The sequence below is a fragment of the Harmonia axyridis genome, chromosome 1, assembly GCF_914767665.1.
Source record: "Harmonia axyridis chromosome 1, icHarAxyr1.1, whole genome shotgun sequence".
Taxonomy (NCBI): domain Eukaryota; kingdom Metazoa; phylum Arthropoda; class Insecta; order Coleoptera; family Coccinellidae; genus Harmonia; species Harmonia axyridis.
The window spans coordinates 24,363,562-24,375,641 of NC_059501.1; the positions used below are offsets into that span (position 1 = coordinate 24,363,562).

The 12,080-nt window shown below is 32.5% G+C and overlaps 1 protein-coding gene across 3 annotated transcripts in view; it reads left to right on the forward strand.

Moving 5' to 3' along the window:
* Positions 1 to 1,975: 1,975 nt before the first annotated feature.
* The window catches only part of LOC123670837, a 42,759-nt gene continuing 32,654 nt past the window's right edge, over positions 1,976 to 12,080 (forward strand). For all 3 annotated transcript variants that reach the window (XM_045604401.1, XM_045604402.1, XM_045604403.1), the window contains exon 1: positions 1,976 to 2,302. In XM_045604401.1, coding sequence (XP_045460357.1) covers positions 2,149 to 2,302 — 154 coding nt within the window. In that variant the 5' untranslated portion in view covers positions 1,976 to 2,148. The remainder of the gene's footprint in view (positions 2,303 to 12,080) is intronic.

The window sequence follows — 12,080 nt, forward strand, 5'->3', positions numbered from 1 at the left end:
CCTCGCCTTAAATAATTGGCAAGGTAGGGTCAACTCGCAATATGATTATTCAACTTTCTACTTCAGGAATATGAATTATTTTGACTTACTTCGAGTAAAACAGCGTTGCAAGGTGCCTTCTTTGATTGATGAAGGTGTTTCCCACAGTTCATAATACAGAAAATCTTTGAAGACAGATTATTTGTTCAATGTTTTTATCCAAAATTAAATAAGCAAAATACCCTTGAGGTGAACTGACGAAATGAAGCACTGTGACAAATGTCGTTCAAATTCGGAGTGTATGCGTAGAAAACGATTGTGACAACTTTTGTAAAAGGAATTTGCAATGCTGAAACGATGACAATATTACATAATAGACTTAGTATTCCACTAGAGTTGAAGTAAATACATTCATTACATACGCTTCATAAAGGTTCGTAAAGATTCCGTGAATTAGAATGTAGTTAAATTACTTCAACTTCAGTATCTGTATCGAGAGCATGTACCATTTGTTCGGTGCATTGGGAAGTGGTCGAGATGGGAAAAAATATTGGCAACGCTTTGACCTGTAAACGTTTTCAACGAAATTAAATATTGATAAAGTGAAAAAAAATTACTGAATACTATGTTTCAAATCTGAGACAGATACTTTCAGCCCCTCAATGAAATAGGCAAGAATATAACAAGGCCTTTTCAATCTGGGTTCCCAGCCATTCGGGAATTAGAGGGAATGAAGAGGCCAACTTGTCAGAAAAGGAATACAAACTTCCTTCATCGGCCCGGAACCTTTCTGTGGTGTTGACAAATATACCTTCAAGAAAGAGTTTCAGGTGAAGAAAGAAATCGAAAGAGAAATACTCTGGCGGAATCTTCCTGGTTTGGATCACTTCAAAGTTTTTTTCCGAAACGTAGTCAAAATCTCGGAATAATTATCGCTTACAACTTTTGTGGCATTCAAGTATCCTGACCAACGCTGTTCGACGAGACGTCCAATTCTTTTTCCACCATGGAACTCTGTTTTGTCGTGACGAAAAACATTATGTAACATGATGCATTGATTGAAAAATAAACGAATGAAAGTAATTTCTGAGATAGTCCTGATCACTATCAAATGCAATCGACCTTAATGTATTCGTTCCATTAATCATTCACATGAAATTTAATTCGGCTAGTAAAGGCTTGAAGGGTGTTTTCAACGAAAGTCCAAATAATCTTCTTTCAATTGATACAAGTATTTCGAAACAAAAACAAATAATTTCGTCATTCTCAAATGATTAATGATAGTAAAAAATCTGATAACAAACAGTTCAGCAGAAAACGTCCAAATTTCGTGTGAATGATCGATATTACGATAAGGCCGGTCAGACGGAAAATTTAAATTCGAATACAAAGCCATCCGTGACAATTCGTGAAAAATTGTTCCTACAAAACTTTTGTATTTTTCTCCGTAGAGTATAAAATTTTCAATGAAAAACAAAGGTTTTGATTTGAAATTCCAAAGTTTACAAACGTACCCCCCCAAGGGGGAATGGCGACTCGACTACCCCCTCAAAACCATTCGATACATTTTTTCTTTCCGAGATTTTTGACTTTCATGCATTCTTTCATTCAACTTAAAAAAATCACCCGGTATACCTATACATGATGTTTAGTAATTCACATGATCTTTTAAAGGGACCATCTTAGAAGTCATTGGCAACAAATTAAGTCCAATCAACTTGGGGTCAAAAGTGGATTAATACTGAGCTCACTTAAAAAATTTTTAAAAATCACGCGCATGAATGACTAAGCACTCAAACACTCAAAAGCTCCTTACTTCACATCAGTGCTGTCTTTTTATGCGAACAATTCGTAATTTCCGATCCGTAAGGTGAGAAATCAATAAGGCTCCTCTTTCGTGAATTCTTCAATATCCCATTGACGAATGTATAAACCCACGCTCTCGACTTCCACTCCTTCGACCATGCAACCTTCACCGCGCCAACAGAAAAGCTCAACTAACGGAAACACCTCACTGCTAGACCCCGAGGAACTATCGCGAAGTTAGAAACGTCTTAAGTTGAGCGCTATTCGCTGTTGCTCGTGCGTCTTGACCGATCAGAGTTATGCAAAAAGAACAGGAAGGAAGAAACTGTTTCTAGTGTTTTTTTAGTGTGTATTTTTCGAACCATGAGGGGTGGATATGTACTATGTGTTTCTGTGCTGTGCATTCTAGTTGGATATAGTGAAGGACATGTAGCATTAACGTTTCCACCAGCCAGAAAGTACGACTTGGATTTTTTGGATAATTCCAGGACTAAGGCGCCATGTGGAATGCCGAAAGGTACGTTTCGAGGTCCCCTGAAATTCAAACTGGGTGGTTCAGAGTGAAGCATGGAAAAAGAATGTTTATTTCATAAAAGTGTTTATTAATTCATCCAATGAATTGAGAATTGATATTGCAGGTTGTCGATTTAATGATGGTATGTTGTATTATGTCGATAAAGTTTTCCAATTCGCCTTCTCGATTCTCCAAGTTTTCAAAACCTGCAGATTCAATTCTCTTTTAACAAATTTTATACGAGTAGCTATTGGCATGTTCGAAAGAAGCATTGAACACTGGATAAACAAACCAATATATCTAATTGTTCAAAAAACATGTTTCAAACTCCCCCTCCGAAAAATGTCAAAGCTTAGTACGTTCTGTATTATATAGAATTCAAAAATATGAGTAAATGTATTTGATTGTCAACCTCAGCATTTCTTCTAAACCACCGGAGTTAGCAGTGCAAGATTTGGTACGAAAATATGTTGTTATAATATAAATAAAGTCTGATCAATCACTCTTCAATACCTACTAAAACAATTAATTAAATCGAAAAAACATTTCTCGAAATCCATACGATCATAAAAATGTATACTGAATACATTTTTCTTCACCACAAATTGAAATTGGCGAAATTTGCAGTGGAAATTTCAATTGATTTTTGAAATGAATAACCAATATATGACATACGTCAATCTGATATTTATTCGCTGATTTCTTCAATACAAGTTTCAAGATATTTTAGAACACTATAGGAACTATGATTCGTATTGTGAAATTTTCATTAATTTTTCATTAATCCACTTTGTGTGGGATTAATTTGATGCATTGTTTAATTTAAAAGGATAAACCATCATCAATAATGATGAAACATGAATAACTCCATGATATCCTTGAATTATCCTCTTAATATTCAAGTTATATTGATACAAGGTCTTACGCGATGATAGATGTTATGTAATACAATGTAATACGATAATACGAAAATTTACATAAAAAAACAAACCTATATGGGTGAAAAACCTACTTGTGAATTCCATCAACTTTATCCTAGTTATAGACATTAGTGAAGTGTTAGATGGATCAAGAAGAGATTATCCCATTTATCTTTAGATATTGCCATCATAGGGAAAATAAGTCTGAAATTCACTTCATGCTTTTTCGCGGTTAACAACCGTGCTCAAAAAATTGCATCCAATAATATAGAAACAATTGAATACCTGCGACGTATCACTTTAAATACTAATCACATATTCATAGATTCTGTGGAATCCACAAAGGTTCGTTTTCTCTCCTCGTTTATTATCCTTGATTGGTAAATATTTAATTATACCCAAAAAAAGTCATTATGAAAACAAATCCTGACGAGTATAATATGTTAATAATCATATTATTCATTCGAAAGATTAGATACATAAAATATAATGTCTTGAATTATGTTCTTGGAGATAGAGCACCTTTCTGAATGAGAAAATTAATTCTGATGAAAAAATCAATGCAAATATCATATTATTGTTCGTTATTTCCCCCTAACAAAATTTCGAATCTTGAATCAAATATTGGCTTGCAATATCAGAATCAGAATCATATGTAACCCAGTTTTTGAGAAATGAATTTTAGTTCAATTCAATTCAAGGATTCGGAAATCATCAGAAGAATCAATACAGTGTAGTAACCGATTACTTTATAACAAATTCCATGTAAACATCTCAAAAAGTTCCCGAAAAAAGCTCTGTACTAAACGATGTATATTGGAACTGATAATCTCAAATATCAATATTCCTCAATTCATACAAGACCTGAGTAGATTTAATGTATAAAAATTGTAAAAATCTTAAATTTTCGAAATCCTTGAATTAGATATCCATAACCCATAACACTTGGTAGTAAATAAATATTCCAAAGAAAATTTCATAATAAGGATAGTACCAATCATCACAAGTTAATAATGGATCTTTTGAAAGAACATTGCAATTCAAGTACAAATGAAACGTGACAGATTTTTGCCTCCTAAAAAGTAGATCGTTAACTCAATTTTCAAGTTGTTAGCCTCTAATTTTATAGTTTCATTGGATTAGAAGGTGAATACGAGTAGTAGAAACGTAAAAGTAAACTCAACATCATTAATGAAAGGAAATATCTACCTAATACATCGAATAAGTCACTCTTTTATTTGTCCTCATTGGGAACAAGGCCCTGTTTATGCATATTTATAGAACATTTTTAAAGATGAGAAAGGACATTGTCTAAGTTTAAGATACGGTTTGGCTATGGATTCAGAACAGGTCATATAATGGTTCAGGTTTCGAAAAATATCTAACATTATGTTTCACTGAGCTCCAGGAACTGATAACTCAACCTTTCGTTTTTGAATATTTTGCAAAATGCAACTTCAATCGAACTTCAAAAGTATCAAGTTACAGAGAGGGCATACTATGATTTATGGAGTATCAATTCTCCCAAATTAATTTCTTTGATGATTAATTTTCATCCATTCGATGTGTTTAGTTTCAATAATCAAGGATTGATTTTTCAATGCAGAAATTTAAATTGCTTTGAAATTTTTTTGCCACCCCATTTTTTTGTCAGAAGGAGGAATCTTCTTGCATCAAATACCTTATGAAAGGTCGAACACAGTGGGAGTCTTACTTAATAAACCTAACCTATTGTTTGAAATATACGAGTCATATACTCTTTTTCCCGATGTTGAAGGGTTTAAAAGGCAGGAGTTGGGATTGCTTGTCAACTTTCAAGAGCTTTTAGAGAGGATACATTGGCTACACAGATCTTATGGAGGGATATTGAGTACTACAGTACAGTGCACTTTACTAACGATCTTCGAAAGATTCAATTTGAAGTACAAGCTTTGGACCATTGCATCTGGTGGAAGATTCATCGTAGTCTAGGCATTCTCTCACTGATCGGTTGGGGTATTTTTCCGCTTCCTCAAGAGTTTTGAGACTGATTTCATAAAGAAATGTCTTCAACAGTGGTAGACTCGCCTCCCGAGTTCAATATAACAACGTCATCGCAAATGTAATAGTTTACATTTTCGATGACATTATTATCTTAAATAAGACATTCTAGCTTCGCTGAGTTTCTATCAGTCTAGTTTGTTGTTGTGGATTTTTTAAGCAATCTAGTCTTTGTGATCAATAAATGTTCATTCAAAACATTTGTGCACTTTTACTTATAATTAAAAGTTGACATTTTCAACCTGGCATGTTTTAAACAAAGTCATTCTGTTGCCAAAAAGTTGAAGAAATTCATTCGGATTTAATACTTCCAATGTCACTGGCGATGCAGGTTGAAAAACCTCAGAAACATTCAAAATATTTCAATACCAGTTGACGAACCGTATTCAACAAATACCGACACCACAATAATATGCATCAGATGTTTTTCAGATGAAGGACGATAGATCTGCAATTAAAAGTAATTTTCGTGTGGCAATTTCTTGTTTTTCTAGTTGTTTCATAACTTTTCCGAGGTCTAATACACCACAAATGCATTAGGAGAGTGAGATCATAACAACATGGAGATGTGTAGAATTCGTGGTTCTACCTGCAAATAATTATATGTTATTCCAAAAGAAATTGATACCTCATGTTATTTCCATAGGAATCATCTCCAATAAATAAAACTGCTTTTGCACGTTCGAGAAGGTTTCCTTTATTGATTTGAATTCTGAACAAATATGATCGCACAGTCATTTAAATGTATGGATTAAAACTTTGAATCTCAGTACCTAGTTATTATTCAAACACAGTTTATTGGCAAAAATAAAAAACGGATTTTTGATCATTTAAAATTTCAATATCAATATACTGGGTCTTTCACGAGGAACCTCACCCATATTTATACGGAAAACTACTGAACGTATTTTCATGAAATTCAGCACTTATAAGTATTTCACGATGCTGATGAAATCTAAAATATTTTCAAGGGATGAACACCTCCGGTTTTTCCGGAAATGACGTCAACTTCCGTTTTTCAAATTAGAACACCATTTTTTTATTGCAGAAATAGATTCCCTAGAAAATTTTAAGTTATTTTTATAAGTATATCACGATGCTGATGAAATCTAAAATATTTTCAAGGCATGAGCACCTCCGGTTTTTCCGGAAATGACGTCAACTTCCGTATTTCAAATTAGAACACCATTTTTTTATTGCAGAAATAGATTCCTTAGAAAATTTCAAGTTATTTTGATGTAACATTTTTCAGTTTTGTTCGGAAAATTCTCTCTGAGCGGGAAAATTCGAAAAAAAAATCGAAAATAAAGCTCCGCTGAAACAAGAATAACTTCGAGGTTTTTGGATGGAAAATTTTCATTTTTGGGATTTTTCAAGATGTAAGATTGATGTATCCACTTTAAAAATCGAAATCGCGATTCATGATACAGGGGGTGAAAAAATCGCTTTCAAAGTTAGGGATGACAAAATCGTGAAAAATCAATTTTTTCAAATTAGAACCCCATTTTTTATGGCAGATATTGAACTACGTTAAAAAATAATGTGAGTGTATGTATCACATCCTTGCCCTAAAGTGGATATTTTCTGAGTTATTCACAAAAAACTGTTTTTCGTCTTGAATTTTCAGCTATTTCTTTTCCCTTCTCGCCAAAAAGATGAAATTTTCAGGAACTGTTACTTAAACCATGTTTCAGATTTTACTACCCTAATATGCAAGAGAAAAAAGTTACAGGTTGTTCCTAAATAGATGGCGAATTTTGATTCGAATTTGTATCGGAAACCTCTTTATTTCAACTAATCGGCCATCGGTTTTCTCTCCAGTGATAAATAAACAATTCCTTATGAACCATATGCAAAAACTTATCATGTTTCACATTCTTTTTTTTTAATGATAGATATCATTAATTACATCTGCCAAATTCCTCTTTATTCAGTAGCATTTTGTGTTTACTATTAATTTGGTGATAATTTGTATTAAGTTATAAAATCGATCACTATGCCTAATTTTCAATAACAACCTGTAACTTTTTTCTCTTGCATATTAGAGTAGTAAAATCTTAAACATGGTTTAAGTAACAGTTCCTGAAAATTTCATCTTTATGGCGTGAAGGGAAAAGAAATAGCTGAAAATTCAAGACGAAAAACAGTTTTTTGTGAATAACTCAGAAAATATCCACTTTAGGGCAAGGGTGTGATGCATACACTCACATTATTTTTTAACGTAGATATCTGCCATAAAAAAATGGGGTTCTAATTTGAAAAAATGGATTTTTCACGATTTTGTCATCCCTAACTTTGGAAGCGATTTTTTCACCCCCTGTATCATGAATCGCGATTTCAATTTTCAAAGTGGATACATCAATCTTACATCTTGAAAAATCCCAAAAATGAAAATTTTCCATCCAAAAACCTCGAAGTTATTCTTGTTTCAGCGGAGCTCTATTTTCGATTTTTTTTTCGAATTTTTCCGCTCAGAGAGAATTTTCCAACCAAAACTGAAAAATGTTACATCAAAATAACTTGAAATTTTCTAAGGAATCTATTTCTGCAATAAAAAAATGGTGTTCTAATTTGAAATACGGAAGTTGACGTCATTTCCGGAAAAACCGGAGGTGCTCATGCCTTGAAAATATTTTAGATTTCATCAGCATCGTGATATACTTATAAGTGCTGAATTTCATGAAAATACGTTCAGTAGTTTCGCGTATAAATATGGGTGAGGTTCCTCGTGAAAGACCCTGTATTATTCGGAATCTTTCTATATATTAGTATTATCTAAGATTTCTAAAAATACTGATGTGCTATTTAATATGGCAAGAATATGGCAGAGAAATTAAGTTTAAGTAGTAAGTACCTAATTTCTCTGTGTATTCTAATTTCTCTGTATATTCCATGTTGCTTTGATATTCTTGATTTTCTAAGCAATCTAGTCTCTAGTAGATTTCTGTACCAAATTTCAAGAAAGAAAGCGGATATTTTTATTGGGTGTTACCTATATGACGGTTTCCAGAAAATGTGGAACTAGAGAATAACAGCCATAACCTCAGTTGTCTGCTGAAAATTATGGTTTCGAAATTGAATGCGCGTTAAGATGTTTTATTTTTTGCAAAACAACGACGCTATCTACAAAAAAAGTCATACAATATTTCTTGTCACGAATTGAACGGTGAATTCAAAATTGATTTTCAGCTTGATATATTTCAGTGGCGTACTAATTTTTCCTTCAAACAAAAGAGGTCATTAACCGTATGGAAGCGAAAGATGAACATAAAATTCTTAATTGCATTTCAATAAAAGCACAATAACTATCTCTTGGAACCCACTAAATTTTATTTGAATATCTAGACCGGTTTTTGAACAATAAATAAATAGTCAATTTCCAAGAAAAATTTTAACACATCGTAATACGAAGATTTCCAAACAAAAATCATATAGCAAACTGTCATGCCATGATTTTTTCACGCAGAATCATCTAATAACGTTTGTAGCACTTATTCACTATAACACCCTGAATAAGTTACTTTTAATTAGTTTTACATGTAGAGTTTCCTGGAGTTCCTGGAGTTTTATCCATTCCTCACAAAGCACCCTATAAACTATATTAATTATTATATTTAATTACAAGCTGAACTGACTTGATATGGGTTACTGTCATTCACATCATTTGTTGATCTCAAAACATTATTTCGTTCATTAAAGCTTCATTTTCTTATGGTACGGTATTTCTGCTAAACCTGCACTTTTTTACTAATTACAGCTTGTTATAATCTTAATTTACGCAACCTTGAACAAGTAGACTAATTGGATTCCAAAAACGAATGCTTACAGTAAGCGAATGAAGTTGGCCACAAATTAAGGAGTCAATCTGATTCTAACACTGCTAATTTACAGTTTCTTTCGGATAATAATAAAACTTATCCGTTATTTTTCTCCCACATTGACCCGTTGGTTGGAAGGCAGACTGTCTCAATCAGCAATCCAATTTCACTTTTTATTTACATTTTTATTGCCCCCTTATTGTTTCACTGTTGTTCACACCTGATGCTGAAACCTACCGGTAGACATTGCAGTTTTTAGACAATGGTTGATTATTTCTCACAATATCACATCTCGACAACAAGAAGGAAGGATAAGAAGCATTATGCAGCACAGTTTTAAATTATATTGATTTCATTTTATATAGTTTTTTGAAACAGTACTTTCATTTTCGACGAAAATTCTGGATAGCGTATGGCATTTTCCGGTTTTTTCGATTTTCACCGTTCACTCTATCATTCCATCGGAATGTCTGAATTTTTAGGATTTTCCGCCGTAAATGGTCTCAAATTTAATTCGGTCCGTCCGTAATTGGCAGTTGTCTCACAATTTTTGGCCAAGTGCCAAATTTCTATTTTTGAGGATGTTATTCGAGAAACTGATCAACAACACGCAATTGGTCAATGAAATTAGTATTTTGTAATTTATATACAGAAGTGTTGCCATTCAGAGACCAAAACTTGTTTTGAATTGATAAGTAAACGATTTTACAAACATCGCATTCAACTTGTTGATTTTCTGATCCACTGAATGTCATTGAAACTTCTATATATACAAATTATAACATGTTCAAATTCAGAGCATTTTTATTCGATTAATGCTTTTCTTTTATTCTATTTTTTTGAGAATTTATCATTTTCATAACTGTCAAAATATTATATATATTATAATTCCTATGGAGGTCAAATCTCTTATTGGTCTATAGTTCCTTTCCATAAGATTTTTTTTTTTTGGGAATTAATTTTGAATTGTGAATATTAACTGTACCGGATTTTTCATCATAATTTGACCCCTCCTTTAACTTTGTTACTAAAAGAGGAACAAAAAAATGTTTTCTACAAAAGTTTCACGAAATCGACTAGTGTTTTTTTTAAAATGATTTCACAAAACGAAATATATACAGAGTGGGCAACATATTACTTCCAACTTCATTCTTTCAAATAGAACACCCTGTATATTTTTCTATATTTGACTAGCTCTTTTTGCCCTGACTTCAAAAAAAAATTTCAAATATTTTCACTTTATGTGGAGAAAAATAAAAATAAGAAAGCTACAAGGAGAGAGTATATGGAGTTGCATCCAAATCATCCAATTCCAATTTATAGTGAAAAAATATGTCATATCGTTGCCAACGAGATAACACAAAAAAGGGCATTTTGAGTTATCGCAGCCTACCACTTGAAAACTGATTACTGCGCATGCCAGGTGGTTCTTAAAATTTTAAACTCTATGGTACTCAGAATAAGAGAGATATACCGAACATATGTTATATATTCGAAATCAGGGGAAAAAGAACTATTCAAATATAGAAAAATATACAGGGTGTTCCCTTTGAAAAAATGAAGTTGCAATCAATATTGTCCGCTCTGTATATATTTCATTTTGTGAAATCATTTTAAAAAACACTAGTCAATTTCGTGAAACTTTTGTAGAAAAAATTTTTTTTTATCTCTTTTAGTAACAAAGTTGAAGGGGGAATCAAATTATGGTGAAAAACCCGGTACATATACCTTATAGTTCATTTGAAACTTCATAAAATGCATCCCCTGTCCTTTGAATGTCAAATTGTTTCCTCTTCCTGTATTTCAAAAACTTACGGTTTTTCCAATCCACAGGTAAAGTTAACAGGTATTTTCAGATGGAACCTAGGTTATCGTGAAGTTCTGTGAAAACAAATATTTTTAAACGAGAAATTACAGGAGTTGGTTAGTTCGATCATCCACTCCTGGATTTAGGACATATTCCCCCATACTGTTCTGTCTTGTACTATCTGAAACCATCTTTTTTCTGCATGTTGTTTAATATCATCAAGCAACTTTTTTTTTCAATTGAAAATTTAATCCTGCCAATTGGCAGGATCAAATTCTTATGTTCCAACAAGATCATTGTTACTTCCTTCTAGAGTTGAAGATTCTTCTAAAATAATCAGACTAAGGGTTTCGTAAATATGGCAGTTCGAAATTTTGTGTTACTTATAATTTCAAAACAAGAGTTTAAAGAAAGGTAAAACTTCGCATTCATAATCATATTCATGAAAGAGTATGAAGCTCCAAAAAAGAATTGATTGCTCAAAAAACCAGAGAAAATTCTCATCCAAGCCTCCCAACTTCAATTTTCTAATTTCAGTTTGAGAAAAACTTCAATTACTATTTTCCAAAAAATTTCTCAAAACGAACTACAAACAACAACAAATCGAAGCTACGAAAATGGTTAATTTTATAAGCGTATTCTCAAAGATAGCAACGTAGAAATTCTCATTCAACGGCCCCATTTCACTGTTCAATACACGTTTTCATCTCAACATACCTGGTACAATTTCACATTCGACCAGATTCCGTAATTGGTAGTAAAAAACATCCGACAAATGGTAGGTTGTATTAAAATTCAAATTGAAATTCAGATCAGCAGCAACTCATATTGTGAAAATCTGTGTCAGTAAGAGGCTGAGAATTAATCGATTCATATTTTGAATGAAATACTGACAATCTGAAAAATTGGAACAAAGTGGTGAAAACCTATTCAAAGTTTGCAAATTTGATTCAATTTATTGATGACTTTAAGGCTGTACCGTTAAAACGAATATCTACTACTGAAACGCGAAGACTGGAATAAAGGACACACCTTAAAAGTTGCCTATTTATCATACACATACAATATATCAAGAAAATTCGCTTAGAGGGATTGTAAAAATTCTCCTTGTCACTAGTTTGGGTTATTTATAATCACGCGAAATTTGGGCTTGTCATTTTATATCTTAAAAAAGATCTGTTTTTGATTCTGCAAAC